This window comes from Neoarius graeffei, chromosome 4 (assembly GCF_027579695.1).
Source record: "Neoarius graeffei isolate fNeoGra1 chromosome 4, fNeoGra1.pri, whole genome shotgun sequence".
In the NCBI taxonomy this organism is placed as follows: domain Eukaryota; kingdom Metazoa; phylum Chordata; class Actinopteri; order Siluriformes; family Ariidae; genus Neoarius; species Neoarius graeffei.
Genome location: NC_083572.1, coordinates 34,154,688 through 34,171,927, shown reverse-complemented (window position 1 = coordinate 34,171,927; position 17,240 = coordinate 34,154,688). Strand labels below are relative to the sequence as shown.

At 41.1% G+C, this 17,240-nt stretch overlaps 1 protein-coding gene across 1 annotated transcript in view; it reads right to left on the bottom strand.

The window, feature by feature from the left end:
* Positions 1-82: 82 nt before the first annotated feature.
* Positions 83-17,240, bottom strand: part of psmf1 (proteasome inhibitor subunit 1) — a 37,283-nt gene continuing 20,125 nt past the window's right edge. The window contains exons 5-7 of the mRNA XM_060919148.1: positions 15,219-15,272; positions 14,903-15,061; positions 83-3,790 (exon numbers count right to left, since the gene is read on the bottom strand). Coding sequence (XP_060775131.1) covers positions 3,739-3,790; positions 14,903-15,061; positions 15,219-15,272 — 265 coding nt within the window. The 3' untranslated portion in view covers positions 83-3,738. The remainder of the gene's footprint in view (positions 3,791-14,902; positions 15,062-15,218; positions 15,273-17,240) is intronic.

Below are 17,240 nucleotides of genomic sequence, written 5' to 3'. Positions count from 1 at the left end.
GTTTAAAAATCTTGTGCAAAGCTGGAGTGGACAGACATGTATATTGCATAGTGATGTAGGGAGAAATGCATAACAAAGACCGTAAAGGAAGAAAACAGTCCTTTATTTTTTCCAGTAAATGCAATAGTGAAGCGCACAGTTGATCCAACTGCCTCAGGCTGAACCCAGAACATCTAAAAATCTTTACAATATACACCGACCAGTCACTTTAACAGTTATCCATTCGGTCAAATCATGTGGCAGCAGCACAATACATAAAATCAATGCAGATACAGGCCAAAAGCTTCAGTTAATGGTCACATCAGAATGAAGAAAAAGTGGAAACTCTACAACTTTAACTATTTCATGGCTGGTGTCAGTATTTCAGGCACTGTTGATCATATGGGATTATCACACACAACAGTCTCTAGATTTTAGATAGAATGGTGTGACAAAAAAAAAAAACATCCTGAGAGTGGAGGATCTGCAGGCTGAAACACTGTTGATGAGAGAGATCAGAGGAGAATGACAAGACTGGTTTAAGGTGTCAGGAAGGATACAGTAACACAATCACTCTTTAAAAATGTGGTGAGCAGAAAAGCATCTCAATAAGCACAAAACATTGGCCCTTGAGGTGGATGGTCTACAACAGCAGTAGGCCAGACTGGATTCGATGCCTGTCAACAAAGACCAAGAATCAGAGACTATCATGGGCACAGACTCACCAAAATTAGTTATTTGAACATTTTGTGTGTGTAGGGGGGGATTATCTGGTCTTCAACTGTCCAGTTTCAGTGAGTCTGTGCCCGTAATAGCCTCAGATTCTTCTTGTTCTTAGCTGACAGGAGTGGAATCTGATGTGGTCTTCTGCTGTTGTAGCCCATCCACCTCAAGGTTTGATGTGCATTCTGAGATGCTTTTCTGCTCACCAGGACTGTACATGTAGCACCTTGAAAGGAGTTTGGCTTAAAACACTGCTATTAAGTTACTTTCACTGTTCATACGGTTATTGTACTGTTTTTGTTTTGTGTAATCTGGTTTAACCACTAGTGGGCAGTTTTGGCTAGACTGTGTTGAGTGTTGTGCACATGCGAGAAGGGGACTCTCGAAGGGAAACGGCGAGAGTTGAATGTTTTGGCCAACGGTTGTATTACAAGAACTATATGCAGTGTATTTTGTATGGTTTTGCTTGTTCTGCTGCTGGAGGTAATTAGAGAATGTTTTCTACACCTGCCGGAGTCTGACTGGTATACAGAGTACTTATTTGAGTTATTATAGATTTTCTGTCAGCTCAGACCAGTCTATTCAGTCTCCTCTGTTCTCTCTCATCAATAGGGTGTTTCAGCCTGTGGACCGTCCACACACCAGTTGAATTTATTTATTTATTTGTTTGTTTGTTTACACCATTCTGTGTAAACTCAAGACTGTTGCATGTGAAAAACCCATATGATCAATAGTGTCTGAAATACTCAAACCCACCCATCTGGCAACAACAATCATGCTATGGTTAAAGTCACAGAGATCACACTTTTTCCCACATTCAGATATATGATGTGATTATTAACTGAAGCTCTTGACCAGTATCTGCATGATTTTATGCATTGTTCTGCTGCCACATGATTGGCTGATTGGATAACTGCATAAATGAGCAGGTGTACGGATGTTCCTATTAAAGTGGGCACTGAGCGTATGTATCTTGAGTAGGAATTATTACCAATATGTGAACATTTGGTATCCTTTTGACGGAGATCATTAATACCATTCCCATCCTACGATTATCTTAATTCTCTGGTGTAAGTGTGAATATGAGGTCAGACCTAAGGAGCTGTCTTTGACATTTGCTGTAAGAACTTACCCTTTAACACCTTAATATCTTGCTATAACAACTTACTATGATAGCATATGACACAGAAAACTAAGATCTTTGGATTCAGAAAACACCAGATCAAAACAGACTTTTCCAGCAGATACTGTAATACCTTACACTAGTAAGTAATGCACCCTCTGTTACTTTTTTTAGTTCCAGTGAGGAATGGAAGCTGTATATATCTTCTAAAGCTAACTAATGGATTACATAATGCACTATCAATATAATAAATGGTTCTTTGATTAAATATTACATGCTAGATTAACAAACAAGCCAAATGTAGCCACAAGCACTCCATACACATCAGAGGCTTCAATGAGCTCTTCCTCCCACGCTTTATTTTTCTTAGCAGTATGTCTACACATTTAATGAGAGGTCATACGCCCTAGTAATAAGAGTCTATTGTCCATTTAGGCATTGGAAACTGTAAACATGAACTAATTTCAGGTAGAAACTGAAGTTGTGAGAGGGGAACTGACTAAAAGTCAGCTCAGATGTGTCTTAGGATTGGTCAGAGGAATCATTTGAGTCAATGAGCTATTTTGCCGAAATCACGCGCCTTGCGTCACCCAAAAATGAATGGCTGCATGTCACTATGTTGCTTTCTAGTGTGAACGTAATGCCCAGGTCAGACGGCAGGCTGCAACTAGTTTTCAACTACTTGCGTCTACCTGCGATAACAAAATTGCAGGTAGATACAAGACTGGTCTTGCGTCGACGCACGACGATGCAGATAATGGCAGTGTTGCAGAGGGTCTTTAGTAGAGGCAGGTTGATGCAAATGGATCACGATATGTTCGCATTTCAGCTGCGATTCACTTCCAATCAGTGCAAATAGCAGATTGACGCATGTAGAGGCAGGTGGTTGTGCAACGCTTGAGCGATCAATCACAGGTTGAAGCAGATAATGGCAGCTAGATGCAGGCTGATGCAGGGGAAGACAAGTCTTTAGAGATGGCTGCGATGCATCGCAGGTACACGCAGACTGCACCTGCAAATAGTTTACAACAACCTGCGAGCAGTCTTATGGCCTTATATTTTTTAAAGGTTTTCTGCGCGCTGCGTTAACCTGTGTCTAGTTGCATCTGCTTCCAACTGGTTGATTCAGCTTAAAAACTTTGCGTCTTGCAATATGTCTGACCACAACGAAGGATTTGACGCAAAACGCCTGCGTCCACCTGCGATCAGTTGCCATCCGACTGATCGCAGCCTGCGTCTTTCTGCCGTCTGACCTGGGCATAAGGTTAGTGTGCTCGCTAATTATTTTACTGTTTAAAACTTGCTCATAAACAATCTTTGGAGAATCTGAGAAGTGACATTGTTCCATTTCAAAATAATATTACACATCCATGTATACTATAAGACATTTCATCACTCAATAGGCTTCATCAGTTTTAGTGAATGTTGGTAAATTCCCCAAAATTAAACTATGTTACTGGGATTAAGATGTTAAGACATAGAATCATGGACCAGATACACCTGAATGCCTTTCAATAAAGGCATTCTATTCTATTCTCTGACTAACAGTGCTTAAGCTAAAATGAGAGCGGCCACTGCTGGCATTGATATCCATTACATCTGCTGATGCCCACTCCATAACTAACTGACAAATGTCAGTATCAATAATTTTAGATAGCACTGAGTCCAGTGTCTCAATATAGTTTACTTAAAAATATAACTTACTTAAAAAGGAAGGCATTAACTTTGTCATTAACTTTCCAGTTGTGTAGGGATCAATCTCACATTTTATTTAACAAAAGTTAATTGCCTCTGTGGAGAACATCGCTTGAAAACAGGATCAAACCAGCAAAACCTATGTGTGTACTATGTATGTAGTACAAAAATGGAACAGGAAGTCTTCCAAGAGAACCAGGATGTGAATTATAAATCTTCTACATGAACATGTCATCAGAACCTGGCTTGGGTAGGTGATCCGGGTCTGGCCTAGAGTAATTAAATGGAAATTACATTTTAAAAAATTAAATAACAAAAAGCAAATAAAACAAGTACAAAATAATTAAATGTTAGTCCATTCAATACAATGGAGAGATCATTAAGATACTCGATAACTAGAGAAAAGTTACTTTAAATCAATTAACAGTCTTTTTTTTTTCCCCTAGAAAATCAGCTATTTGTGTGGTGGCCTAGGAAAAACCTTCACATGGGGAAATTTTGAAACATTTTCTACTATACACATTTCTAAAAAACTACAGGTATTTCTGAAGGAATGTGTTTCTCTTTTACATGGATATCAATAAGATGTAAATACACTGCCTGGCCAAAAAAATAAGTCACCATTGGGATTTAAATAGGCAAATACTTGAGTGTTTCAGAAGGGTCAAATTATTGGTCTGCATCAACCAAAGAAAACAACTAAGGAGATTGCTGAAATTAGTGGAATTGGGTTAAGAATTGCCCAACACATTAAAACCTGGAAGGATAGTGGTGAGCCATCAACTTTATGGAGGAAATGTGGTCAGAAAAAAAAAAATCTTGACTGACTTATCGGATTTCACTTAAACACTTTAAGTCTAATAAAAAAAATAAAAAATTGACAGTAGGACTCATGGCTATGTTTAATAGTGAAAGTAAGAGCATTTCCACATGTACAATGTGATGAGAACTCACAGGACTGGGACTAAACAGCTGTGTGGAGAGAACCACTTGTTAGTAAGGCTAATTGGAAGAAAAGGCTTCAATTTACTAGGGAGCATAAAGATTGGACTCTGAAACAGTGGGAAAATGTCAGGTGGTCTGATGAGTCCAGATTTACCCTGTTCCAGAGTGATGGGCATGTCCGAGTAAAAAGGGAAGCACATGAAGCAATGCACCCATCATGCATAGTGGCCACCGTACAAGTCATTGGAGGTAGTGTTATGATCTGGGGTTGCTTCAATTGGTCAGATTGAGGCTCAGCAATATTATGTGGCAATAAATAAAGTCAGTTGACTACCTGAATGTACTGAATGCCGGAGTTATCCTTTCACTGGATTTTTTCTTTCCTGATGGCATGAGCATAAAATTAGGGCTCAGATTGTAAAAGAGTGGCTCAGGAATCATGAGGAATCATTTTCACACATGAATTGGCCACCACAGAGTCCTGACCTTAAAGCAGATATGCAGAACTTTTATTTTTAAATAAATTTCTGAGGAGTGGATTGTATCTCCATCCTTGACTCTTGTATGCTGCATAAATGGGAATTAAAAAATATTTTTGAGAGTTAAAATCGACCGCAAAGTTGGCATTCAAGCTGCCCCGCTGAGCTAGCCATGCCTGAGTGCATGACGTCACTGCGGTAACCGGTTTTAAGGCCAAGGCCTTTTACAGCTATAGACCAAAGTCATATAAATAAAAATTTATGGTGAAAGTAAGAAATACCGTTACCGATTTGCTCAACTAAGGCTACATCCACACGACAACGGCAACAAGATTTTTTTTTTTAAATATCGCGTCCACATGGGCAACGGATCAGTAAAATTTCAGGTTCATATGGCAATGCAACACTTGCTGAAAACGATGCAATACACATGCCACACCACTACGTGCGCTGTAAGATGGTCCCATCGGAGACACCAGAACAATAGAAGAAGTAGACGCATGCACATAAACCCCTTCTTCTGTAGCATTAGCCTTCTTCTGTAGCATTAGCCTTTTTGAGGAATGTATTGTCGGACTTAAACCAACATCTGAAGAGGTGAGATCGGTCCTTTTTTTTTCCTATTTTTGCTGGCGGGATTGTTTTTGTTTTTGGAAAGTGCACGGGTGGTGCGCGGTTTGGTACTGCTTCCGCAGTGTTTGGACTAAAGACTCTGCCCTAAGGGCTATTCTCTCACTCTCTCTCTCACTTTGCACCATTACACAATAAATATTCACAGTAAAAATATTTTGTAAGCGCGTTTCATGAACCAAGTTATAGGATTTGTTGACAACTCGCATCGAGTTCATTACACTTCTACCCGGTGTGAAGCACTGACAGTCATGTGGTTGTGACGTCATCATAAACAAATCCGTTCTACTCATCCAGACGACTTCGCAACGGCGCCGTTGCCAGATTTTTTCACTCTGGAACCCGTTCTCAAAAGATTTAGTTTTGGGGCACCCAAAACGCCGGTGCCGTGTGGACGCCAGGCCGAAACGAAAACAATTTTATCAGATTCACCTGAATCCGTTGCCGTGTGGACAGGGCCTAAGACTGATTTGACTTCATTGATCGTTCAGCATCATCATTATCCATATCTCAAGTCTTATGACCCAAGTTAAAATTACTAGTGACATTTAAACACAAATCTCACTATTGTCTCTTTTTGCAACCAAGCAGTTTCAATTTCTTAAAATGGTACTGGAATAAATCACTGTTTAAGTGAGTTCTGTTGCCTGAAATTCTCATATTTTAGGTCAAGTGAACATTTACAACTTGGTCCACTGTCATCTGTACAGAATGGGGAAGCACATTTCTACAGCCAAGTCCATAAACATTTGGACAGTGACACAATTTATATATTTTTTGCCTCTGTACACCACCAAAATGGATCTCAAATGAAGTAATCAAGAGGTGATCAAAGCGTAGAATTTCAGCTTTAATTTGAGGCATTTAACAAACATAACACATTAACTGTTTATGAACTACAGCCATTTTTTCCATAATCTGTGCATTTTTGCAGGCGCAAAAGAAATTGTACAAATTAACATAATTATAAACATAAATAAATAAATAAATAAATAAATATGAGCAACATTTTTAATACAAATCCCTTGCAGCCCATGGCTGTCTGTCTGGAACCCATGGACCTCACCAAATGCTGAGTTTCCTCCACGGAGATGTTCTGCCAGGCCTTCTCTGCAACCACCTTCAGTTGCTGCTTCTTTGTGGGTCTTTCTGCCTTCAGTTTTATCTTCAGTAATGAAAAGCATGCTTAATTGGTTCAAGTGACTTAGCCATTGGGGGAAAAAAAAAAAAAAACATTCCATTTCTTTGCCTTAAGAGGCTCTTGGGTTGCTTTTGGGTCATCGTCATCAGTATGTTTTGGGTCATTAGCCATCTGTATTGTGAAGCGCCATCCTTGGTTTTGCAGCATCTGACTGAATCTGAGGAGAAAACATGGCTCTATATACACTTGAGAATTCATCCTGCTACTTCTATCAGTATTCACATCATCAAAAAACACTAGTGACTCAGTTCCATTGGCAGGCATACATGTCCATATCCACCATGTTTGACAGATGATGTGGTATGCTTTGGATCATGAGCCCTTTCCTTCTCCATACTCTTCTCATTCAACAAGTTAATCTTGGGTTCATCTGTCCAAAGGATCTTGTTCCAAAACTACAAAGTCCAATCTGTCCTTATTGTTCTTCAATATTACGAGTGGTTTGCACCTTGAGGTACCCTCTGTTCATTTACATTCCAGAAGGCATGTCTTGGTTGTAGATGCACATAAAAAAAGATACACACACACACACAATATTTTATATATATATATATATATATATATATATATATATATATATATATATATATATATGACATGACACACACCCCTGTTTCGGGTGGTATTTTTTACCCTCAAGCTCGAGTCCTCTACCAGAGGCCTGGGCGTTTGAGGGTCCTGCGCAGTATATTAGCTATTCCGAGGACTGCGCTGTTCTGGACAGAGATCTCAGATGTTGTTCCTGGGATCTGTTGGAGCCACTCTCCCAATCTGGGAGTCATTGCACCGAGGGCTCCTATCAGCATGGGGACCACTGTTGTCTTCATCTTCCACATCTTTTCTAGCTCTTCTTTCAGTCCTTGACAGTTCAAGCTTCTCAAGTTCCTTTTTCCTTATGTTATTGTCACTTGGTACTGCCATATCTATTACCACAGCCTTGTTCTCCCGTTTGTCCACCACTACCATGTCCAGTTGGTTAGCCATTGCCAGTTTGTTGGCCTGTATATGGAAGTCCCACAGGATCTTATGCCGCTTTTCCACTACCAACGCAGCTGAGTTGGGCTGAGCCGTGCGGTGCTGAGTTGGGCTGAGTCGAGCTGAGTGGGGCTGTTGGAGTTGCATTTCGACTACAACCGCGCTGAACCGTGCTGGCTGGAAGTGGGTGGACACATTGGGTGGAGTTAGCGAAAGTGGGTGGACGTCACGTGATGTTGTTAGGCGGCGCAAACAGTGACATCAGTGACCTTTTAAGCGGTAGTCTTACGACCCGGATAGTAAACAATAAACATGGAGGACATGGAGTCGTTAGTGTTGCTGGTCTTGGTGCTGTGGCTTGTTGTCACCGACAACGCCAACAGATACTGGCAAGAGCGTATAGATGAGGTGAGGCGCATAAGGCTTCAGAAATTCTCGTAATTCGTAATTATTCTTCTTCTGGGTTTACGGTGTTTACAGATCCCAGCGTGCTCGCGGGACGTGTGTGGGCATGTGAGGACACGCCTCCTCACCAATCAGTGCACAGGGGAGTGTCTCCTCACACCCCTAGCCCCACTCGGCTCGGTTTGGCTCGCTTCAACCCTACTCCAAAACCGTGCAAGTTTTGGGTGCTGAGTAGGGCTGAAGCGAGCTGAGTCGTGCTGCTCTGAGGTAGTCGAAACGCGAGCCGTGTCGGGCTGAAGTGAGCTGAAGTGAGCTGAAAAAGGGTAGTGGAAAAGGGCCATTAGATTCTCAACCACCTTCAGAGGTGTGTCCCACTTTGACCTTGGGACTTCCAGTCCATACTCGGCACCGATGATTCTGTACACTATGCCAGCCACTTAGTTGTGGTGTTCCATGTAAGCTCTTCCTGCTAGCATCTTACACCCTGCTGTTGTGTGCTGATTGTCTCAGGGGCATCTTTGCACAGTCTGCACCTGGGGTCCTGCCTTGTGTGGTAGACCCCGGCCTCTATCAATCTTGTGTAGCTATGATTAGTACCTCTGTGCTGTCTTCCAGTCCAGCTTTATCCAGCTACTGGTAGGATTTTTCAATGTCAGACACTTCTTCTATTTGCCGGTGGTACATCCTGTGCAGTGGTTTGTCTTTCCATGATGGTTCCTCTTGCACTTCCTTCTCAGGTTTCCGCTGCCTGAGGTATTCACTAAGCACTTCATCATTCAGGGCCATCTCCCTGATGTACTCGTGAATTTTTGTTGTTTCATCCTGGATAGCGGCTCTGATGCTCACTAGTCCTCGGCCTCCTTCATTCCTCTTGGCGTACAACCTCAGGATGCTGGACTTGGGGTGAAACCCTCCGTGCATTGTCCAGAGTTTTGTTGTCCTGATGTTGGTGGCCTCTATCTCCTCCTTTGGCCAGCTTATTTTGCCAGCAGGGTCTCTGATGACTGGCAGGGCATAGGTGTTGATGGCCCAGACCTTGTTCTTTCCATTCAGCTGACTTCAAGATTTGCCTTACCCTCCATAGGTATTTAGCTGTTACTGCTTTCCTAGTGGCCTCTTCATGGTTGCCATTTGCCTGTGGGATTCCAAGGTACTAGTAGTTGTCTTCCACATCTCCTATTATGCCATCTAGTAGCAACACCCCTTCAGTTCTGACTACTTTCCCTCTCCTTGTTACCATCCATGCACACTTATCTAGTCTGAATGACATTCCAATGTCTTTACTGTAGATCCTGGTGGTGTGGATCAGTGAGTCGATGTCTCGCTCAGACCTGGCTTGATGTCATCCATGAAGAGGAGATGGCTGATTGTTGCTCCATTTCATAGTCTATATCCATAGCCACTCTTGGTGATGATCTGGCTGAGGGGATTCAGTCCTATGTAGAACAGCAACAGGGACAGGGCATCTCCTTGGTATATGCTGCACTTGATGGTGCCCTGTGTTACTGACTTGAAGTTGGCCTCGAGGGTTGTTTTCCCACAGCCTCATTGAATTCTTAATGAAAGTTCTGAGAGTCCTGTTGATGTTGTACAGTTTCAAGCATTCCAGGATCCATGTGTGGGGCATCGAGTCACAGGCTTTCTTGTAGTCAATACAGGTGGTGCACAGATTGGTATGTCTGGTTCTACAGTCTCGAACTACTGCACTGTCTACCAGTAGCTGATGTTTTGCTCCTCTGGTGTTCCTACCAATTCCTTTCTGGGCCTCGCTCATGTATTGAGTCATGTGCCTACTCATATTATCTGCTATGATGCGTGACAGGAGTTTCCATGTTGTGCAGAGGCAGGTTATCAGGCGGCAGTTGGATGGGACTGCTCCCTCCTGTGGGTCCTTCAGGACCAGGACTGTCTGACCTTCAATCAGCCATTCCAGGTGAGTCCCATCCACTAGCAGCTGGTTCATCTGTGCCGCCAAGTGCTCATGTAGTGAGGATAGCTTCTTTAGCCAGTAGGCATGAACCATATCTGGGCCTGGTGCAGTCTAGTTCTTCATTTTTGAGACTCTTACTTATCTACCACAATGATGGTTACTGGGTCTTGTTCAGGGAGATTGCTGCATTTGGCTCTCAGGTCTATTAGCCACTGAGCACTGTTATGTGATTTTTCCTGCTCCCATATCCCTTTCCAGTATTGTTCAGTCTCCAGCCATGGTGGATCTGGAACCATGCTGTTATTATCCTGCCACTGGGTGTACACCTTTGATAGTTGAGTGGAGAACATCCTATTTATTCTCCTGGTTTCAGGTTTACTTGTGTACCTCCTTAGACAGGTAGCCAGGGCTGCGAGACTTTGTTTGGCAATCTCTAGGGCCTCAGGTATGGACAGCTTGCTGTATGTCTTAGGTAGCCCTTTCTTTATCATACCTTTCTGGATTTCTGATAGCTGGTCCTCTAGTAACCCTGATCCAGTAACTATCAATGAATAATCACCTCAATAGTGCCCCTATGGGACCAGCCAGCGAAAATGGTGCAAAATATCATGCACACACACACACTATATATATATATATATATATGTATATATATATATATATATATACACACACACACACACACACATATATAATACACACACATATATAATATATATATATATATATATATATATATATATATATATATATATATATACACACACACACACACACACACACACACACACACACACACACACACGTGTGTGTGTGAAATATACATGTTGGTGAAATGACAAGACTTTACCTTGAGGGAGTCCAGCAATAATTGCCCCCCCCGACCACTCTAGGACACTATAATAAGGATAAATATGTTCTGTGTCATTAGTCTTCATGTCTCTGTGCTTGGCCCCTTCATTAATCCTTGCAGCTATTAACATTATTTTAAATAATTTTTGTGAGGCAGTAATAACTATTTTACAGCAATGTTATTAAAATGGCAAGACTGTTTGACAGTAGATTGCTTTAAAATTGATCATGAAAACAATCAGAATTTTATTTTGTGTATGCCCTCATCTCACCAAAAGTAATTCATGTCACTGTCCACAAACAACGTTTTTCTTAATTGTTTAAGATGTGCGACTTAGATCAAATGCAACATATAGGTGTTGACTTTAAGCTGCACTTCAGCACAGTTAGATGTGATCTCAGCACTGTAAGATGGGTGCTGTACAGTAGTGTTCACTACACTACATTTTGAATTCTTGATAGTGTGAAAATATAGAAGTAGTGTATACTACAGGCTGCTTCTACATTTTTCCAAGTTTAAATGGGTCTTGGTTTGACAAATTATTTAATTTAGGGGAACCATATAAAAGCCTAAAATCAGAAGAAGTTGGGATGGTATGTTGAAATTGAAATTAAAACTGAAAACAATGATTTGTAAATAATCTTTGACCTGTATTGCACTCCAAACAATATAACAGCGTATTATTTGATGTTTTACCACAAAACTGTGTGTTTTCAAAACAAACACACTTGTTTCAATTGTGATTCTTGCAACTTATTTTAAAAAAGTTGGGATGGTAAAGCATTTACCACTCTGTAATGTTGCCATTCCTTCTCACAACACTTATAGATGTTTAGGGGCTGAAGACACCAAATGATGAAGCTTTTCAAGTGTTTCTTTGTCCCATTCTTCCTGCAAACAAGTCTTAAGGTCTGCAACAGTACGGGGTCATCACGGTCATATTTTTCCTTTCTAAAATTTGCCACACATTCTCTATTAGGGACGGGGGGGCAGGCACCCTCTTCTTCCACAGCCATGCCGTTGTAAGTGCAGAATGTGGTTGTGCGTTGTCTTGTTGACATATCCCTGGAAAACTTGTCCTGAAGTCAGTACATGTTGCTCCAAAATCTCAATGCATTTTCTGCTGCCATAACAGAAGTGTACTCTACCTCTGCTAAGAGCATTGACACAAGCCCGTACCATGACAGCCCCTGGCTTTTGGACTTGTTGCTGGAAACAGTCTGGACGGTCGTTTTTGTCTTTGGTCTGGAGCACATGACATCCATTTCTTACAAAAAAAGACCTGGAATAATGATTTGCCTGACCACAATACAAGTTTCCACTGTGCGACAGTCCATCCCAGATGCCTCCGAGCCCAGAGAAGTCGACAGTGCTTCAGGACAGTTAACATAAGGCTTTCTTTTTGCAGTAAAGTTTTAACTGGCATTTGTGGATGTAATTCCATATTATTGTGTTTGACAAAGGTTTGCCAAAGTACTCCCGAGCCCATGTGGTTATATCAGCTATAGATGAATGACTGTTCTTCATGCAGTGCAGTTGGAGGGATCCGAGATCATGGCTGTTCAGCTTAGGCTTGTACCCTTGCCCTTTACGCACCAATATTCCTCCAGATTCCTTGAATCATTTAATGATATTATGCACCACAGAGGGTGAAATATCCAAATCCCTTCCTATCTTACTTTGAGGAACATGGTTTTTAAACATTTCAAAACTTTTCTCATGCATTTGTTGACAAACTGGAGATCCTTCACCCATCTTTGCTCCTCAAAAATGAGGCCTTTCCTGGATACCGATTTTGTAGCAAATCATGATTACAGTTACCTGCAGACATCCTGTTTCAAATCACATTATTATTTAACCTCATCACTAGCCCTAAATTGGTCCTGTTCCAATTTTTTTGGAATGCGATACAGGCTTGAAACACATGAATGGATGTATATTAGCAAATTAAATGAAGCTGACTAGACAAATCATGAAATACAGTGTTGTGTGTAGAGTAAATTTCAGTGTCGTACTGTTTTGTAATTTACATTTTCACGGAGTGTTGTCTCTTCAAGGACTAACTACTTAGAACATTCTGTACTGACACATGTTCATCTTATGCTCGTTACGTGCATAGCAGACGTGCGTAGCAGACATGCGTAGCATATGCATGTGCAAGTCAGTGATTAGAGAAGAACCAATCAGCTTGAGAGCTGTTCACGCTCCCGGAGCGTGATCAGGGTATGTAATGCAATAGATGTAATGCAATAGATGTCCCCCTTTTATCTAGTAAAGAATATATATACATTTGAGAACAAAGGGGTGGTATGAGTGGTGTGCTGAACCTTCATCACTATGTGTCCGTTTCTGCCATAAACCTTCTTTGACTTGCAAAAGGACAAGACTGATGTTGGTGTTGGTCATTTTCCCTTGACACTGTGCAAAAGCCTTAGGCACATGTAAAGAAATGCTGTAGACCAAAAATGACTTTAAAAAAAAAACAGAAAAAAAACCCAGCAGTAAGCCATAATAAGTGAAACAAAGTCAATATTTGGTGTGAGATGACTATTTGCTTTAAAAAGAAAATAGTAGTCTCAGGTACAATTAGTGCAGTTTTATAATGAAATGAGCTGTAGGTTTTACTGAGCATCTTGCAGAACCAGGCACAGTTCTTCTGGACACTTTGTCACACTTGCTTCTTAATTTTGCAGCAAAACCCAGTAGCCTTCATTATGTTTTCTTTTTTAATCTGAAAAGTGGTCTTATGTTATATGCTGCTCAGATACAAACTTTTTTTTTTTCCTGTTACATTTAATTTTGTTCTGGAAAACGAACGTTTGGAACTCTAAAATGTTTTTTAATGATATTATGCACCATAGAAGGTGAAATATCCAAATCCCTTCCTATCTTACTTTTTTCATACAAAGTTTGTATGAAAAAAAAAATAGCGTGCCGAAGACTTTTTGCACAGTACTGTATATTGGCTTCTTACTGTCTGCAATGAAATAGAAGTCAAAGCAAATTTGTAACGTCACTGCTTTTTATATGCATTTTCCATTCTGTTCCAACTTTTCTGATTTGGGGTTGTACAAAAAGGGGGTAGGAGGGCAGATGAGTGCCTGTGGGGATGGGAGGTTGGGACAGGTGAGTTCAAGTAAGTGGTGGCACCATGGCAGTGTGTATATACACACACTATGTGGCCAAAGGTTTGTGGACACCTGACTATCACACTCATATGTGAGCCTTTCACAAACTGCTGCCACAAAGTTGGAAGCATGCAGTTGTATAAAATGCCTGTGTATGCTGTAGCATTACAATTTCCCTTAACTGGAACTAAAAGGCCCAAACCTGTTTCACTATGACAATATCCCTGTGCACAAAGTGAGGTTCATGATGCCATGGCTTGCCAAGGTTAATGTGGAAGAAGTTGAGTGGCTTACACAGAGCCCTGACATCAGTCCCACAGAACATCTTTGGAATAAATTGGAATGGTAACTGCACCCCAGTGGTCCGAGCCAAACATCAGTGCCTGAGTTCACTAATACTCTTGTGGCTGAATGGGGAAATTCCCAAAGTCATATTCAAAAGTCAAGTTGAAAGTCTTCCAGAAGTGTGGAGGTTATTATAAAAGTAAGGCGGGGGGGACTAACATTTGGAATGTGACATATAAAGAGCACATACGAATGTGTCAGTCAGATGTCCACAATCCTTTGGCCATTTCATTCATGTTCATATTACAGTGCACATGTTTCTGTTAAGGAAAACCTGTAGTTTTTAGAAACATATAAAATGAAAAATGTCCAGATTTGACCATTGTGAAGGATTTTTCCTGACCACCACACACATAGAAAAGAGGCTTTTAAATAGGCTTTTGTAAAATGTAATTTCAGTCAGATTATATCTTCAAGGACCCAAACATCCTGTATATCCTACTTAATTAACTGGCAACAATTACAATCAAGTAACAATTTGCTAGCTTTACCCAGCTCTGCCTGCGCCAACTGGTCCAAAAGGGTCAAAACGGGCACCAGGGGGCACAGCACCTGGAGGAAGGACTCCAGGTATGCCACTTGAAGGGTCAAACCCAGAACGAGGGAAGCCTACTCGTAATGGATCCACAATCATGCCCTCTGATGTCCCACTATAAACAGGACACAAGTATAGTTATTTTTACTTTTTTGTATTTTAAAGCCAAGAAACAGCATTCACCTCGGGACTGAGCAAGCCATAGGACATACAGAAGCACTTGAAGCCAAGAAAACAGCATGGTGAAAACAAAGAAAAGACAAACTACCCACCTAAAGGGATCAAGGTCAGCTCGCCCTGCAGCAAATGGATTCTGTGGGCCCATCCTGAAAAGGCAGAGAACATGCATTTCTTCAAATGGTATTTATAACAAAAGAATTATACACTCACAGTCCATTTTATTCAGAAAACCTGTACACCTGCACAATCATGCCATTATATAATCAGCCAATCATGTGGCAGGAGCGCAATGCAAAAATCATACATATACAGGTCAAGAGCTTCACTTAATGGCCATATCAAAACATCAGAATGAAGAAAAAAAAGTTATTTTTTACTTGGATTATGGCATAGATGTTGGTACTAAATGGGCTGGTTTGAGCATTTAAAAAAACCTGCTGATCTGGAATTTCACACACACACACACACACACACACACACACACACACTAGTCTCTAGAGATTACACAGAATGGTGTAAAAATTCAAAAAACAAACACCAAGTGAGTGATAATTATGTGGGTGGAAATGCCTTGTTAATAAGACAGGTCAGAGGAAAATGGCCAGTGCCGAGTTTCCCAAAAGCATCGTAGCACAAAGATCATTGTTAAATGGTAGAGCAAGCAGCACAATGAACACTCAATCTCCTAGTTAAGCCGCTCTTTGTGTTAAGAGGCTTTTGGGAAACCCACCACAGATTGGTTCAAGCTGCCAGGAACTCTATAGTGAACCAAATAATCAACCTTTACAACCATGTTGAGTAGAAATGCATTTTAGTATGCACAAAACACCAAAACTTGAGGTACCGTAAAATACCAAATAATAGCCGAGTTCCAATTAACCGCCGAGTTCCCTTTAACGGCCGGGTGTACGCGTGTGTTGTGACAAATAAAGGCCGGTTCCGAATACTCGCCGGGGTCTAAAAAAAAAAAAAAAAGCGTCCGAACGTTCTATCTAGAATCTTGAGGCCCAGCACTTTTCTGGTTTTCTGGTGTTTAAATGATTTTGCATTGCATAGTTTTCTACCGAAACAATATGAATGAATGAATGAATGAATGAATGAATGAATGAAATTATTTCTATAATACTGTTTACAACATTTTGTTACGTGATAATAAACATGCCATTTCAATGTTATAATCTTGGTCTACCGTAATATTTCTTGAGGAATGCAACTCCGTAACTTTTGACAGATGTCTTAGCCAATTACGTTTGACATGGGTGTGTGGGATATCACTTACGTCATCGAATGAGGAATACCCCTTTGGGTATACCCAACGAAAGCCAGCGTGTGTGGTGACATTGAGGACTGCGGGTTTCCAAGGTTGGACTGCTGCTTCTGTTAAACGACCTAAATTGCCGAATGCATGCGTCAAAGCACACACTGAGTTTTATTAAAGACCTTATACCATTTCACTTGCCCTTACCCATTCGGATCTGGAAGACGCTTTACAAAAAAGGTGAGAGCGTTCTAACATGCATTTCAGTCTGCTCGCGGCCAATCTAATCCAAGGGGCCTTTTCAACAAGTAATCTGTCGTGCAAGTTGGGCAGAAGCACGCGTCAGGCAGGCAACATGTAGGCCTACAAGTCAGTAACCTATTCAACTAACTTTCATCCGAACTTTAAGTTTTCTACGGGGTCGAGCCACCGTACCAACTCACTCGGGGAATAGGCTCATATCGGCCAAATAGGGAGACGTCTTGGAGAGAAACGTGAGAATGCAAGATGACATGTACATCCACACGACAACGGCAACGAGATGTTATTTAAAAATATATCGCGTCCAAATGGGCAACAGATCAGTAAAATATCAGGTACATATGGCAACGCAACGCTTGCTGAAAACGATGCAATACACATGCCACACCTCTAGGGGCGCTGTAAGACGGTCCCTTCGGAGACACCAGAACAATAGAAGAAGTAAGGACGCATGCGCATAAACTATTATGCGCGAGACTTCATATTAGCCACAAAGTCAGAAAAATCTGTTCGTAAAATTACGTTATAATGACCAAATACAATGAAAAGTATTTTTCCAGTCTCACCTGTGAAAGGTAATCCCATGTGATCTTGT